Source organism: Oncorhynchus mykiss, chromosome 24 (assembly GCF_057628025.1).
Source record: "Oncorhynchus mykiss isolate SJ-2025 chromosome 24, ASM5762802v1, whole genome shotgun sequence".
NCBI classification, from domain to species: domain Eukaryota; kingdom Metazoa; phylum Chordata; class Actinopteri; order Salmoniformes; family Salmonidae; genus Oncorhynchus; species Oncorhynchus mykiss.
Window position 1 is genome coordinate 30,345,001 of NC_143045.1, and position 17,911 is coordinate 30,362,911.

The 17,911-nt window shown below is 45.4% G+C and overlaps 1 protein-coding gene across 5 annotated transcripts in view; it reads left to right on the top strand.

The window, feature by feature from the left end:
- Positions 1-17,911, top strand: part of LOC110503387 (protocadherin Fat 3) — a 332,354-nt gene that overhangs the window by 283,193 nt on the left and 31,250 nt on the right. For all 5 annotated transcript variants that reach the window (XM_090218842.1, XM_090218843.1, XM_090218845.1 and 2 more), the window contains 6 exons: positions 1,723-1,866; positions 2,041-2,238; positions 10,298-11,099; positions 11,911-12,045; positions 12,214-12,371; positions 14,787-15,011. In XM_090218842.1, the coding sequence (XP_090074968.1) occupies positions 1,723-1,866; positions 2,041-2,238; positions 10,298-11,099; positions 11,911-12,045; positions 12,214-12,371; positions 14,787-15,011 (1,662 nt within the window). The remainder of the gene's footprint in view (positions 1-1,722; positions 1,867-2,040; positions 2,239-10,297; positions 11,100-11,910; positions 12,046-12,213; positions 12,372-14,786; positions 15,012-17,911) is intronic.

Genomic DNA, 17,911 nt, shown 5'->3' on the forward strand with positions numbered 1-17,911 from the left:
TGGAGATTGTTCATTTCCTCTAGTTAGAGAGTGGAGGCATTACATCCTATCCCTCCTCTTCCCAGGCTGCTTTCTTCCCTCGTTTGTCTTGTTCTCCGGAGCGCTTGAAGTGTTCCGAGTGTGTCTTCTGATTCCCCTCATAAAGAATTCATGAGTGTGGCCAGTGACAGTGATCTGATCGTGCTCCAAAGAAAACGCCTGGGCTTGTGGGGGATCAAAGAGCTGATGAAAGTGTGTTTGGGTTATCAGAAAGAGCGCAGCCCCGAGTGCGTGTGTGTGTGTGTGTGTGTGTGTGTGTCTTCACCCACCACTATTTCCATACAGGTTATTTTCTCTCTCTCCTAATCAGCACTGTGTCTATTGGAGTTTCTTTTTTCATTTCTCAGAGTGAGACGTTTTTTTTATTTTTTTCTCAAAGTGAGACGTTATTTTTTCATTTCTCAAAGTGAGACGTTATTTTTTCATTTCTCAGTGAGACGTTATTTTTTAATCTCAGAGTGAGACGTTACTTTTTCATTTCTCAACGTGAGACGTTATTTTTTCATTTCTCAGTGAGACGTTATTTTTTAATCTCAGAGTGAGACGTTACTTTTTCATTTCTCAACGTGAGACGTTATTTTTTCATTTCTCAGAGTAAGACATTATTTTTTCATTTCTCAGAGTGAGACGTTATCTTTTCATTTCTCAGAGTGAGACGTTATTTTTTCATTTCTCAGAGTAAGACGTTATTTTTTCATTTCTCAGAGTGAGACGTTATCTTTTCATTTCTCAGAGTGAGACGTTATCTTTTCATTTCTCAGAGTGAGACGTTATCTTTTCATTTCTCAGAGTGAGACATTGTTATTTTTGTTTTCAGTTATTGCATTTTTCTGCTGTGTTTAGTTAGGCTGTTATTACAGAGCAGAATATGGAATCACACAGAAACACCCTGCAGCTTACATGGTAGGGAATAAGATGTATGTGTGAGTGAGTGTGTGTGAGTGTGTGTGTGTGTGTGTGTGTGAGTGAGTGTGTGTGTCTGCGTGTATGTGTGTTTGTGTGTGTGTGTTCACTCCCTAAGCTAGTAAACATCCTGTCTACCTGAGATAGACTGTGTTCCCTCAGGTACACTCTTAGAAAAAAAGGTGCTATCTGGATACTAAAGGGGTTCTTCGGCTGTCCCCTAAAAATAACCCTTTAAAGAACCCTTTTTGGTTCCAGGTAGAACCTTTTTGGGTTTCATGTAAAACCCTTTCCACAGAGGGTTCTACATGGAACCCAAAAGTGTTTTACCTGGAACCAAAAAGGTTGCTCATTTGGGGACAGCCGAAGAACCATTTTGAAACCATTTTTTCTTAGAGTGTAGAGTAAATCTGAGAGACAGAGACAGAAACCCAGGGTGCATGCTTGGTAGGACACGCCAGGAATGTGTCAGTCACAGTAGTGTGTTTCAGAGGATCAAAGGATGCGCCCACAACCAATCACAACACACTTAATCAGCGCCCTTAGGTCCTCGTTTAGTGTGCTGATATTCAAGGGAGTACCACATTATAAGGATGCGTATCCAGGAAGATATTTGATTAGGAACTTGTCATCATTGGTTAATGTGTGATGAATTTGATTTGCATGGAAATTGCTGCGTTTGATTTTCTCTATCCTATTATCATTATCAGGCATGAAATGATTAAAAAGTTTCTCGACGTGAAGTTTCAAGGGAAACTGGCATGTTTTTTTCTTCTGTAGGTGTCTGGTTACTCTCTGGCGGTCAGGGCTCTGGACAGTGGTGTTCCGCCCATGTCGTCAACGGTGATGGTCAACATCGACATCTCAGACATCAACGACAGCCCGCCTACTTTCACCCCAGCCAATCTCACCACTGTCATACAGGTACTGTTACTCACATGATTGACAGCTCTGATGACCAATGAACTCCATACACACATACATCCACATAGACATAGATATTCACACACATATCCTTTCTTACATGAGAAGCACACACACACACACACTCCGTCTTGCATCTAATGTAATTTCCCTTCTCGTACTCTCTAATCACAGGAGAACAAGCCCATCGGCACCAGCATTCTGCAGCTCTCTGTCATAGACCAGGACTCCTCCCATAACGGCCCGCCCTTTGAGTTCCGCATCTTATCAGGGAATGAGGGTGGAGAGTTTACACTGGAGTGGGATGGAACTCTGCTAGCCAATCAGGTGTTTAGGAGGGACTTAGCCACAGAGTATGTCATCCAGGTCCAGGTAAGAAGACCATTTTACATCATCTCTACTGTTACTGTTAACACCATGTCTTATAACAAGCTGGTCAACCCTGTTACTGTTGGAACCATGTCTTATAACCAGCTGGTCAACCCTGTTACTGTTAACACCATGTCTTATAACCAGCTGGTCAACCCTGTTAGTGTTAACACCATGTCTTATAACCAGCTGGTCAACACTGTTACTGTTAACACCATGTCTTATAACCAGCTGGTCAACCCTGTTACTGTTGGAACCATGTCTTATAACCAGCTGGTCAACCCTGTTACTGTTGGAACCATGTCTTATAACCAGCTGGTCAACCCTGTTACTGTTAACACCATGTCTTATAACCAGCTGGTCAACCCTGTTAGTGTTAACACCATGTCTTATAACCAGCTGGTCAACCCTGTTAGTGTTAACACCATGTCTTATAACCAGCTGGTCAACCCTGTTAGTGTTAACACCATGTCTTATAACCAGCTGGTCAACCCTGTTAGTGTTAACACCATGTCTTATAACCAGCTGGTCAACCCTGTTAGTGTTAACACCATGTCTTATAACCAGCTGGTCAACCCTGTTAGTGTTAACACCATGTCTTATAACCAGCTGGTCAACCCTGTTAGTGTTAACACCATGTCTTATAACCAGCTGGTCAACCCTGTTACTGTTAACACCATGTCTTATAACCAGCGGGTCAACCCTGTTAGTGTTAACACCATGTCTTATAACCAGCTGGTCAACCCTGTTACTGTTAACACCATGTCTTATAACCAGCTGGTCAACCCTGTTAGTGTTAACACCATGTCTTATAACCAGCTGGTCAACCCTGTTAGTGTTAACACCATGTCTTTATAACCAGCTGGTCAACCATGTTAGTGTTAACACCATGTCTTATAACCAGCTGGTCAACCCTGTTAGTGTTAACACCATGTCTTATAACCAGCTGGTCAACCCTGTTAGTGTTAACACCATGTCTTATAACCAGCTGGTCAACCCTGTTAGTGTTAACACCATGTCTTATAACCAGCTGGTCAACCCTGTTAGTGTTAACACAATGTCTTATAACCAGCTGGTCAACCCTGTTACTGTTAACACCATGTCTTATAACCAGCTGGTCAACCCTGTTAGTGTTAGCACCATGTCTTATAACCAGCTGGTCAACCCTGTTAGTGTTAACACCATGTCTTATAACCAGCTGGTCAACCCTGTTAGTGTTAACACCATGTCTTATAACCAGCTGGTCAACCCTGTTAGTGTTAACACCATGTCTTATAACCAGCTGGTCAACCCTGTTAGTGTTAACACCATGTCTTATAACCAGCTGGTCAACCCTGTTAGTGTTAACACCATGTCTTATAACCAGCTGGTCAACCCTGTTAGTGTTAACACCATGTCTTATAACCAGCTGGTCAACCCTGTTACTGTTAGCACCATGTCTTATAACCAGCTGGTCAACCCTGTTACTGTTAACACCATGTCTTATAACCAGCTGGTCAACCCTGTTAGTGTTAACACCATGTCTTATAACCAGCTGGTCAACCCTGTTAGTGTTAGCACCATGTCTTATAACCAGCTGGTCAACCCTGTTAGTGTTAACACCATGTCTTATAACCAGCTGGTCAACCCTGTTAGTGTTAACACCATGTCTTATAACCAGCTGGTCAACCCTTTTAGTGTTAACACCATGTCTTATAACCAGCTGGTCAACCCTGTTACTGTTGGAACCATGTTTTATAACCAGCTGGTCAACCCTGTTACTGTTAACACCATGTCTTATAACCAGCTGGTCAACCCTGTTAGTGTTAACACCATGTCTTATAACCAGCTGGTCAACCCTGTTAGTGTTAACACCATGTCTTATAACCAGCTGGTCAACCCTGTTACTGTTAACACCATGTCTTATAAACAGCTGGTCTACCCTGTTACTGTTAGCACCATGTCTTATAACCAGCTGGTCAACCCTGTTAGTGTTAACACCATGTCTTATAACCAGCTGGTCAACCCTGTTAGTGTTAACACCATGTCTTATAACCAGCTGGTCAACCATGTTACTGTTGGAACCATGTCTTATAACCAGCTGGTCAACCATGTTACTGTTAGCACCATGTCTTATAACCAGCTGGTCAACCATGTTACTGTTGGAACCATGTCTTATAACCAGCTGGTCAACCCTGTTAGTGTTAACACCATGTCTTATAACCAGCTGGTCAACCCTGTTACTGTTAACACCATGTCTTATAAACAGCTGGTCTACCCTGTTACTGTTAGCACCATGTCTTATAACCAGCTGGTCAACCCTGTTAGTGTTAACACCATGTCTTATAACCAGCTGGTCAACCCTGTTAGTGTTAACACCATGTCTTATAACCAGCTGGTCAACCATGTTACTGTTGGAACCATGTCTTATAACCAGCTGGTCAACCATGTTACTGTTAGCACCATGTCTTATAACCAGCTGGTCAACCATGTTACTGTTGGAACCATGTCTTATAACCAGCTGGTCAACCCTGTTACTGTTAACACCATGTCTTATAACCAGCTGGTCAACCATGTTACTGTTGGAACCATGTCTTATAACCAGCTGGTCAACCCTGTTACTGTTAACACCATGTCTTATAACCAGCTGGTCAACCATGTTACTGTTGGAACCATGTCTTATAACCAGCTGGTCAACCATGTTACTTTTGGAACCATGTCTTATAACCAGCTGGTCAACCCTGTTACTGTTAACACCATGTCTTATAACCAGCTGGTCAACCCTGTTAGTGTTAACACCATGTCTTATAACCAGCTGGTCAACCCTGTTAGTGTTAACACCATGTCTTATAACCAGCGGGTCAACCCTGTTAGTGTTAACACCATGTCTTATAACCAGCTGGTCAACCCTGTTAGTGTTAACATCATGTCTTATAACCAGCTGGTCAACCATGTTACTGTTAGCACCATGTCTTATAACCAGCTGGTCAACCCTGTTAGTGTTAACACCAGGTCTTATAACCAGCTGGTCAACCATGTTACTGTTAGCACCATGTCTTATAACCAGCTGGTCAACCCTGTTAGTGTTAACACCATGTCTTATAACCAGCGGGTCAACCCTGTTACTGGTAACACCATGTCTTATAACCATCTGGTCAACCATGTTGGTGTTAACACCATGTCTTATAACCAGCTGGTCAACCCTGTTAGTGTTAACACCATGTCTTATAACCAGCTGGTCAACCCTGTTAGTGTTAACACCATGTCTTATAACCAGCTGGTCAACCCTGTTAGTGTTAACACCATGTCTTATAACCAGCTGGTCAACCCTGTTAGTGTTAACACCATGTCTTATAACCAGCTGGTCAACCATGTTACTGTTAGCACCATGTCTTATAACCAGCTGGTCAACCCTGTTAGTGTTAACACCATGTCTTATAACCAGCTGGTCAACCCTGTTAGTGTTAACACCATGTCTTATAACCAGCTGGTCAACCCTGTTAGTGTTAACACCATGTCTTATAACCAGGTGGTCAACCCTGTTACTGTTGGAACCATGTTTTATAACCAGCTGGTCAACCCTGTTACTGTTAACACCATGTCTTATAACCAGCTGGTCAACCCTGTTAGTGTTAACACCATGTCTTATAACCAGCTGGTCAACCCTGTTAGTGTTAGCACCATGTCTTATAGCCAGCTGGTCAACCCTGTTAGTGTTAACACCATGTCTTATAACCAGCTGGTCAACCCTGTTAGTGTTAACACCATGTCTTATAACCAGCTGGTCAACCCTGTTAGTGTTAACACCATGTCTTATAACCAGCTGGTCAACCCTGTTACTGTTGGAACCATGTTTTATAACCAGCTGGTCAACCCTGTTACTGTTAGCACCATGTCTTATAACCAGCTGGTCAACCCTGTTAGTGTTAACACCATGTCTTATAACCAGCTGGTCAACCCTGTTAGTGTTAACACCATGTCTTATAACCAGCTGGTCAACCCTGTTACTGTTAACACCATGTCTTATAAACAGCTGGTCTACCCTGTTACTGTTAGCACCATGTCTTATAACCAGCTGGTCAACCCTGTTAGTGTTAACACCATGTCTTATAACCAGCTGGTCAACCCTGTTAGTGTTAACACCATGTCTTATAACCAGCTGGTCAACCATGTTACTGTTGGAACCATGTCTTATAACCAGCTGGTCAACCATGTTACTGTTAGCACCATGTCTTATAACCAGCTGGTCAACCATGTTACTGTTGGAACCATGTCTTATAACCAGCTGGTCAACCCTGTTACTGTTAACACCATGTCTTATAACCAGCTGGTCAACCATGTTACTGTTGGAACCATGTCTTATAACCAGCTGGTCAACCCTGTTAGTGTTAACACCATGTCTTATAACCAGCTGGTCAACCCTGTTAGTGTTAACACCATGTCTTATAACCAGCGGGTCAACCCTGTTAGTGTTAACACCATGTCTTATAACCAGCGGGTCAACCCTGTTAGTGTTAACACCATGTCTTATAACCAGCTGGTCAACCCTGTTAGTGTTAACACCATGTCTTATAACCAGCGGGTCAACCCTGTTAGTGTTAACACCATGTCTTATAACCAGCTGGTCAACCCTGTTAGTGTTAACACCATGTCTTATAACCAGCTGGTCAACCCTGTTAGTGTTAACACCATGTCTTATAACCAGCTGGTCTACCCTGTTACTGTTAGCACCATGTCTTATAACCAGCTGGTCAACCCTGTTAGTGTTAACACCATGTCTTATAACCAGCTGGTCAACCCTGTTAGTGTTAACACCATGTCTTATAACCAGCTGGTCAACCATGTTACTGTTGGAACCATGTCTTATAACCAGCTGGTCAACCATGTTACTGTTAGCACCATGTCTTCTAACCAGCTGATCAACCATGTTACTGTTGGAACCATGTCTTATAACCAGCTGGTCAACCCTGTTACTGTTAACACCATGTCTTATAACCAGCTGGTCAACCATGTTACTGTTGGAACCATGTCTTATAACCAGCTGGTCAACCCTGTTACTGTTAACACCATGTCTTAAAACCAGCTGGTCAACCATGTTACTGTTGGAACCATGTCTTATAACCAGCTGGTCAACCATGTTACTGTTGGAACCATGTCTTATAACCAGCTGGTCAACCCTGTTACTGTTAACACCATGTCTTATAACCAGCTGGTCAACCCTGTTAGTGTTAACACCATGTCTTATAACCAGCTGGTCAACCCTGTTAGTGTTAACACCATGTCTTATAACCAGCGGGTCAACCCTGTTAGTGTTAACACCATGTCTTATAACCAGCTGGTCAACCCTGTTAGTGTTAACACCATGTCTTATAACCAGCTGGTCAACCATGTTACTGTTAGCACCATGTCTTATAACCAGCTGGTCAACCCTGTTAGTGTTAACACCAGGTCTTATAACCAGCTGGTCAACCATGTTACTGTTAGCACCATGTCTTATAACCAGCTGGTCAACCCTGTTAGTGTTAACACCATGTCTTATAACCAGCGGGTCAACCCTGTTACTGTTAACACCATGTCTTATAACCATCTGGTCAACCCTGTTAGTGTTAACACCATGTCTTATAACCAGCTGGTCAACCCTGTTAGTGTTAACACCATGTCTTATAACCAGCTGGTCAACCCTGTTGGTGTTAACACCATGTCTTATAACCAGCTGGTCAACCATGTTACTGTTAGCACCATGTCTTATAACCAGCTGGTCAACCCTGTTAGTGTTAACACCATGTCTTATAACCAACTGGTCAACCCTGTTAGTGTTAACACCATGTCTTATAACCAGCTGGTCAACCCTGTTAGTGTTAACACCATGTCTTATAACCAGCTGGTCAACCCTGTTAGTGTTAACACCATGTCTTATAACCAGCTGGTCAACCCTGTTAGTGTTAACACCATGTCTTATAACCAGCTGGTCAACCCTGTTAGTGTTAACACCATGTCTTATAACCAGCTGGTCAACCCTGTTAGTGTTAACACCATGTCTTATAACCAGCTGGTCTACCCTGTTACTGTTAGCACCATGTCTTATAACCAGCTGGTCAACCCTGTTAGTGTTAACACCATGTCTTATAACCAGCTGGTCAACCCTGTTAGTGTTAACACCATGTCTTATAACCAGCTGGTCAACCATGTTACTGTTGGAACCATGTCTTATAACCAGCTGGTCAACCATGTTACTGTTAGCACCATGTCTTCTAACCAGCTGATCAACCATGTTACTGTTGGAACCATGTCTTATAACCAGCTGGTCAACCCTGTTACTGTTAACACCATGTCTTATAACCAGCTGGTCAACCATGTTACTGTTGGAACCATGTCTTATAACCAGCTGGTCAACCCTGTTACTGTTAACACCATGTCTTATAACCAGCTGGTCAACCATGTTACTGTTGGAACCATGTCTTATAACCAGCTGGTCAACCATGTTACTGTTGGAACCATGTCTTATAACCAGCTGGTCAACCCTGTTACTGTTAACACCATGTCTTATAACCAGCTGGTCAACCCTGTTAGTGTTAACACCATGTCTTATAACCAGCTGGTCAACCCTGTTAGTGTTAACACCATGTCTTATAACCAGCGGGTCAACCCTGTTAGTGTTAACACCATGTCTTATAACCAGCTGGTCAACCCTGTTAGTGTTAACACCATGTCTTATAACCAGCTGGTCAACCATGTTACTGTTAGCACCATGTCTTATAACCAGCTGGTCAACCCTGTTAGTGTTAACACCAGGTCTTATAACCAGCTGGTCAACCATGTTACTGTTAGCACCATGTCTTATAACCAGCTGGTCAACCCTGTTAGTGTTAACACCATGTCTTATAACCAGCGGGTCAACCCTGTTACTGTTAACACCATGTCTTATAACCATCTGGTCAACCCTGTTAGTGTTAACACCATGTCTTATAACCAGCTGGTCAACCCTGTTAGTGTTAACACCATGTCTTATAACCAGCTGGTCAACCCTGTTGGTGTTAACACCATGTCTTATAACCAGCTGGTCAACCATGTTACTGTTAGCACCATGTCTTATAACCAGCTGGTCAACCCTGTTAGTGTTAACACCATGTCTTATAACCAACTGGTCAACCCTGTTAGTGTTAACACCATGTCTTATAACCAGCTGGTCAACCCTGTTAGTGTTAACACCATGTCTTATAACCAGCTGGTCAACCCTGTTAGTGTTAACACCATGTCTTATAACCAGCTGGTCAACCCTGTTAGTGTTAACACCATGTCTTATAACCAGCTGGTCAACCCTGTTAGTGTTAACACCATGTCTTATAACCAGCTGGTCAACCCTGTTAGTGTTAACACCATGTCTTATAACCAGCTGGTCAACCCTGTTACTGTTAACACCATGTCTTATAACCAGCTGGTCAACCCTGTTAGTGTTAACACCATGTCTTATAACCAGCTGGTCAACCCTGTTAGTGTTAACACCATGTCTTATAACCAGCTGGTCAACCCTGTTAGTGTTAACACCATGTCTTATAACCAGCTGGTCAACCCTGTTAGTGTTAACACCATGTCTTATAACCAGCTGGTCAACCCTGTTAGTGTTAACACCATGTCTTATAACCAGCTGGTCAACCCTGTTAGTGTTAGCGGCAGGTCTTATAACCAGCTGGTCAACCCTGTTAGTGTTAGCGGCAGGTCTTACAACCAGCTGGACAACTCTGTTAGTGTTAACACCATGTCTTATAACCAGCTGGTCAACCCTGTTACTGTTAGCACCATGTCTTATAACCAGCTGGTCAACCCTGTTACTGTTAACACCAGGTCTTATAACCAGCTGGTCAACCCTGTTAGTGTTAACACCATGTCTTATAACCAGCTGGTCAACCCTGTTACTGTTAACACCAGGTCTTACAACCAGCTGGTCAACCCTGTTAGTGTTAGCGACAGGTCTTATTACCAGCTAGCTTGTGGAAGGTCAGTGTTACTAAATCACACATGGGATTACATTGTGATTGATGTTTTTTGTCTTTGTGTTAAGCCTTTGCTTCTCCCCTATCTCCAGGTAAGGGACTCAGGTAAGCCCCGTCTGTCCTCCTCTTCTACCCTGACGGTGCGTGTGATTGAGGAGAGCCTTCACCGGCCCGTAGCGCTACCCCTGGAGGTCCACATCATCACCATGGAGGACGAGTTTCCTGGAGGAGTCATCGGCCAGCTGCACGCCACTGACGCAGACCCCTATGATGTCCTGACCTTCGGCCACGCACCTCCGTCTCAACGCTCCCTCTTCAAGATCAGTCCAAGAGACGGTAAGATCATAGCCCTGGGCGGCCTGGATGCCGGTCGCTACTCCCTCAACGCCAGCGTGAGTGACGGACGCTTTGCCGTGCCCGTGGCTGTGAGCGTGCACGTGGAGCAGGCATCACCAGAGATGCTGCGCGAGGCGGTGACAGTGCGTTTCGAGAGTGTGCAACCCCACGACTTTGTGGCCACACATCTGAAAAACGTGGTGAAAGTTCTGAAGGTTGCCGCGGCGACGCAGAAGCAGGACGCGCTGCACGTGCTCAGTTTGCAGCCCGTGGGCGGGACCAGCCAGCTGGATCTGCTGGTTGCCGTGGAGACGGCTGGGGGAGGTTTCTACAAGGCAGCGTACCTGACTCAGAAGCTGAGCGCCTCCCGGAGGCAGCTGGAGGAAGTGCTGAGGGTGTCGGCCATCTTGGATAAGAACTGTTCTGGGCTAGAGTGTCGCGGGGCCCAATGTGAGCAGAGCATTGTGTTGGACTCTCACGCTCTCATCACCTACAGCACACCGAGGGTTAGCTTTGTGTCACCACGCTTCCACAGGACCACCCGCTGCACCTGCACTGGTGAGGACACTCACACACACACACACACACACACGCACACGCACACGCACACACACACAGATATACAGTCATGTATCGTATCAATGTATTTGCATGATGATGCACTCTAGCACAAAAATATACACACAAACAAAAGTGTCGCTAAGTGTCCTTCAGAGAGCTGTACATTAGACATGGTTGACATCTGCATGATCTGCACTGTAGCAACCGCTCTGTCTGATTGTATAAATACTATAATGATAACAAGTTGATGGTCATAATCCACTTGGGACATTTTGAGTGTGTATCTGACCCCTGGGATTAGACAGACCCCACAGTAGATTTAATTAGCATGTTGTGGCTAATGTAATTAGCAGGTCTCATGGGGACACTTGGCAGAGGATTTGTATGCCTCTACTCTGAATGACCCTAAATTAACTTGTCCTCTCTCACTCTCTTCATTCAACCTTTCTTTTCTCCCATTCTCTCGGTTCACGCTTCTCGTTTCCTTTCCTGTCTTTTCCTTCCCTCCTGTCTCTCTCTCTACCTCCCCATTCCCCCCACACTTCCTTTCTCTCATTTGTTTCACCCCTCACATCTCTCTCTTCCCATCCTCTCTCTCTCTCTCTCTTTCCTTCTTTCTTTCTTTCTTTCTTTCTCTCTCTCTCTCTCTCTCTCTCTCTCCCTCCCTCCCTCCCTCCCTCCCTCCCTCCCCCTCTCTCTCTCTCTCCCTCTCCCTCTCTCTCTCTCTCCCCCCCCCTCTCTCTCTCTCTCCCCCCCCCCCCCTCTCTCTCTCTCTCTCTCTCTCTCTCTCTCTCTCTCTCTCCATCAGATGGTAGCTGTCCCCCAGCCTCAGAGTTGTGTGATGAGCAGCCCTGTCCAGGAGACATGCAGTGTGTGGGCACAGAGGGCACTAGAGGGCCATATGCCTGCCAGTGTCCACCAGGGAAACTTGGAGAGTGTGCAGGTGTGTTGATGTGGGTTTATGTGTCCAGGTGTCTTTTGAATGTGTGGGTCCGTTGTAAATGTGATGCCATTTATGGATGCAAATAGAACATTCAAAAAATATTAAATTGTGTGTGTGTGTGTGTGTGTGTGTGTGTGTGTGTGTGTGTGTGTGTGTGTGTGTGTACAGGTCACACATCTCTGAGTTTCTCAGGGAACAGCTATATCAAGTATAAAGTGTCTGATGGAGGGAGAACAGGAGAGATGAAGCTGGGACTGAGGATCAGAACTCTACAGAGCAGAGGAATCATCATGTACACACACTCTGACCCCTGCACTATACTGAAGGTACCCACACACACACTCTGACCCCTGCACTATACTGAAGGTACCCACACACACACTCTGACCCCTGCACTATACTGAAGGTACCCACACACACACTCTGACCCCTGCACTATACTGAAGGTACCCACACACACACTCTGACCCCTGCACTATACTGAAGGTAACCACACACACACTGACCCCTGCACTATACTGAAGGTACCCACACACACACTCTGACCCCTGCACTATACTGAAGGTACCCACACACACACACTGACCCCTGCACTATGCTGAAGGTACCCACACACACACTGACCCCTGCACTATACTGAAGGTACCCACACACACACACTGACCCCTGCACTATACTGAAGGTACCCACACACACTCTGACCCCTGCACTTTACTGAAGGTACCCACACACACACTGACCCCTGCACTTTACTGAAGGTACCCACACACATACTGACCCCTGCACTATACTGAAGGTACCCACACACACACTCTGACCCCTGCACTATACTGAAGGTACCCACACACACTCTGACCCCTGCACTTTACTGAAGGTACCCACACACACTCTGACCCCTGCACTTTACTGAAGGTACCCACACACACACACACTGACCCCTGCACTATACTGAAGGTACCCACACACACTCTGACCCCTGCACTTTACTGAAGATACCCACACACACACACACACACACACACTGACCCCTGCACTATACTGAAGATACCCCCACACACTCTGACCCCTGCACTATACTGAAGGTACCCACACACACACTTTGACCCCTGCACTATACTGAAGGTACCCACACACATACACTGACCCCTGCACTATACTGATGGTACCCACACACACACACACACACACACTGACCCCTGCACTGTACTGAAGGTACCCACACACACTCTGGCCCCTGCACTATACTGAAGGTAAATACAGACACACTGACCCCTGCACTATACTGAAGGTACCCACACACTCACTCTGACCCCTGCACTATACTGAAGGTACCCACACACACTCTGACCCCTGCACTATACTGAAGGTACCCACGCACACTCTGACCCCTGCACTATACTGAAGGTACCCACACACACACACTGACCCCTGCACTATACTGAAGGTACACACACACACTCTGACCCCTGCACTATACTGACGGTACCCACACACACACTCTGACCCCTGCACTATACTGAAGGTACACACACACACACACACACACTGACCCCTGCACTATACTGAAGGTACACACACTCACACACTGACCCCTGCACTGTACTGAAGGTACACACACACACACACACACACACTGACCCCTGCACTAAACTGAAGGTACACACACACACACTGACCCCTGCACTATACTGAAGGTACCCACACACACACTCTGACCCCTGCACTATACTGAAGGTACCCACACACACTCTGACCCCTGCACTTTACTGAAGGTACCCACACACACACTGACCCCTGCACTATTTTGAAGATACCCACACACACTCTGACCCCTGCACTTTACTGAAGGTACCCACACACACACACACACTGACCCCTGCACTATACTGAAGATACCCACACACACACACTGACCCCTGCACTATGCTGAAGGTCCACACACACACACACACACACACACTGACCCCTGCACTATACTGAAGCTACACACACTCACACACTGACCCCTGCACTATACTGAAGGTACACACACACACACACACACACTGACCCCTGCACTATACTGAAGGTACCCACACACACACTCTGACCCCTGCACTATACTGAAGGTACCCACACACACACTCTGACCCCTGCACTTTACTGAAGGTACCCACACACACACTGACCCCTGCACTATTCTGAAGGTACCCACACACACTCTGACCCCTGCACTTTACTGAAGGTACCCACACACACACACACTGACCCCTGCACTATACTGAAGATACCCACACACACATTCTGACCCCTGCACTATACTGAAGGTACCCACACACACACACTGACCCCTGCACTATACTGAAGGTACCCACACACACATTCTGACCCCTGCACTATACTGAAGGTACCCACACACACACTTTGACCCCTGCACTATACTGAAGGTACCCACACACACACACTGACCCCTGCACTATACTGAAGGTACCCACACACACACACTGACCCCTGCATTATACTGAAGGTACACACACACACATGTACCCTTGCTGACCCCTGTTTAAGGTACACACATGCTAATCCCTGTACTAACATAACAGACAGACATGTGCTCAGAATACTGTGTTATACACACTGTAAAGAAGCATGGATAGTCTGGTTACCCACAGCATGATCCACCCATGTTATTTCCTGAGGCTAAACCCCTTCATCCCCTCTCATCTGTGTCTAAACCCTGCCTTTCTTGTTGTGATTGACAGCTGGAGGAGGGTAAGCTCTGGTTCCAGCTGGACTGTGGGAACAGCCCTGGTGTGCTGGGTATTTCTGGGAGGCCCATCAACGATGGGAACTGGCACACGGTGACTCTGGAGCTCAACCGTAACTTCACCAGTCTGTCTCTGGACGACAGCTATGTGGAGAGGAGGAGAGGACCGCCAAGCTTCCAACCACTAGGGGCAGATGGGTCTATCTACTTTGGAGCACAGGTGGGCGTTCTGTGGAGAGGAAGGGGTGTGTGTGTGTGCATGTGTGTGCGTGTGTGTGTGTGTGTGTGTGTGTGTGTGTGTGTTTTTTTTTAGGGACCAGAAGGCCTTACAAGGATAATAAAACAAGGAAAATTGCGGCCATTTTGCTGGTCCTCAAAAGGAAAAAGGCTATTTTAGGGTTACAATTAGGGTTATGGTTAGGAGTTAGGTTCAGGTTATTGTTAGAAGTAGGGTTAGGAGTTAGGTTCAGGTTATGGTTAGGAGTAGGGTTAGGAGTTAGGTTAGGGTTATGGTTAGGAGTTAGGTTAGGGTTATGGTTAGGAGTTAGGTTCAGGTTATGGTTAGAAGTAGGGTTAGGAGTTAGGTTCGGGTTATGGTTAGGAGTAGGGTTAGGAGTTAGGTTAGGGTTATGGTTAGAAGTTAGGTTAGGGTTATGGTTAGGAGTTAGGTTCAGGTTATGGTTAGAAGTAGGGTTAGGAGTTAGGTTCGGGTTATGGTTAGAAGTAGGGTTAGGAGTTAGGTTCGGGTTATGGTTAGGAGTTAGGTTAGGGTTATGGTTAGGAGTTAGGTTCGGGTTATGGTTAGGAGTTAGGTTCGGGTTATGGTTAGAAGTAGGGTTAGGAGTTAGGTTCGGGTTATGGTTAGAAGTAGGGTTAGGAGTTAGGTTCGGGTTATGGTTAGAAGTTAGGTTCGGGTTATGGTTAGAAGTAGGGTTAGGAGTTAGGTTCAGGTTATGGTTAGGAGTTAGGTTTGGGTTATGGTTAGGAGTTAGGTTTGGGTTATGGTTAGGAGTTAGGAGTTAGGTTCAGGTTATGGTTAGAAGTAGGGTTAGGGTTATGGTTAGAAGTTAGGTTCGGGTTATGGTTAGAAGTAGGGTTAGGAGTTAGGTTCAGGTTATGGTTAGAAGTTAGGTTTGGGTTATGGTTAGAAGTAGGGTTAGGAGTTAGGTTCAGGTTATGGTTAGAAGTAGGGTTAGGAGTTAGGTTCGGGTTATGGTTAGGAGTTAAGTTCGGGTTATGGTTAGGAGTTAGGTTCGGGTTATGGTCAGAAGTAGGGTTAGGAGTTAGGTTCGGGTTATGGTTAGGAGTTAGGTTCGGGTTATGGTTAGAAGTAGGGTTAGGAGTTAGGTTTGGGTTATGGTTAGGAGTTAGGTTTGGGTTATGGTTAGAAGTAGGGTTAGGAGTTAGGTTTGGGTTATGGTTAGGAGTTAGGTTTGGGTTATGGTTAGGAGTTAGGTTCAGGTTATGGTTAGAAGTAGGGTTAGGAGTTAGGTTAGGGTTATGGTTAGGAGTTAGGTTAGGGTTATGGTTAGGAGTTAGGTTCAGGTTATGGTTAGGAGTTAGGTTCGGGTTATGGTTAGAAGTAGGGTTAGGAGTTAGGTTCGGGTTATGGTTAGAAGTAGGGTTAGGAGTTAGGTTTGGGTTATGGTTAGAAGTAGGGTTAGGAGTTAGGTTTGGGTTATGGTTAGGAGTTAGGTTTGGGTTATGGTTAGGAGTTAGGTTCGGGTTATGGTTAGGAGTTAGGTTCGGGTTATGGTTAGAAGTAGGGTTAGGAGTTAGGTTCGGGTTATGGTTAGAAGTAGGGTTAGGAGTTAGGTTCGGGTTATGGTTAGAAGTAGGGTTAGGAGTTAGGTTAGGGTTATGGTTAGGAGTTAGGTTAGGGTTATGGTTAGGAGTTAGGTTAGGAGTTAGGTTCGGGTTATGGTTAGAAGTAGGGTTAGGAGTTAGGTTCGTGTTATGGTTAGGAGTTAGGTTAGGAGTTAGGTTAGGAGTTAGGTTAGGTGTTAGGTTAGGGTTATGGTTAGAAGTAGGGTTATGGTTAGGAGTTAGGTTAGGAGTTAGGTTCGGGTTATGGTTAGAAGTAGGGTTAGGAGTTAGGTTCGGGTTATGGTTAGAAGTAGGGTTAGGAGTTAGGTTCGGGTTATGGTTAGAAGTAGGGTTAGGAGTTAGGTTAGGGTTATGGTTAGGAGTTAGGTTTGGGTTATGGTTAGGAGTTAGGTTCGGGTTATGGTTAGAAGTAGGGTTAGGAGTTAGGTTAGGGTTATGGTTAGGAGTTAGGTTTGGGTTATGGTTAGGAGTTAGGTTTGGGTTATGGTTAGGAGTTAGGTTCGGGTTATGGTTAGAAGTAGGGTTAGGAGTTAGGTTCAGGTTATGGTTAGAAGTAGGGTTAGGAGTTAGGTTAGGGTTATGGTTAGGAGTTAGGTTCAGGTTATGGTTAGAAGTAGGGTTAGGAGTTAGGTTCAGGTTATGGTTAGAAGTAGGGTTAGGAGTTAGGTTCGGGTTTGGGGTTACGGGTTATGGAAAATAGGAATGTTTGCATGTGAATCAATTGTTGGGTCCCCACAAGGATAGTAAAACAAACATGTATGGAAATGGGTGTGTGACGGATTCTTTCAGAGTGGGGAGGGTTGTTGTGAGTATGTGAGTTCGGGACACTAATATGTTTGTTTGGGCGTGGCTGTGTGTGTTTTGCATGTGCGAGCTTCATGGATTAGTATGTGTGAGTATAGTGTTTCTCTATAATGCTCTTACCAATTTAATCTAGTCAGTGAGGAACACAACACAAGGTAATGCGCTGGGTTGGAAGCTCTGAATAGGAAGCTCTGGATAGGGAGCTCTGTATAGAATGCTCTGGATAGGGAGCTCTGTATAGGAAGCTCTGGATAGGGAGCTCTGTATAGGAAGCTCTGGATAGCGATCTCTGTATAGGAAGCTCTGGATAGAGAGCTCTGTATAGGAAGCTCTGGATAGGGAGCTCTGTATAGGAAGCTCTGGATAGGGAGCTCTGTATAGGAAGCTCTTGATAGGGAGCTCTGTATAGGAAGCTCTGGAAAGGAGTTCTGCATAGGATGCTCTGGAGAGGAAGCTCTGGATAGGAAGCTCTGACGGGGAGCTCTGTAT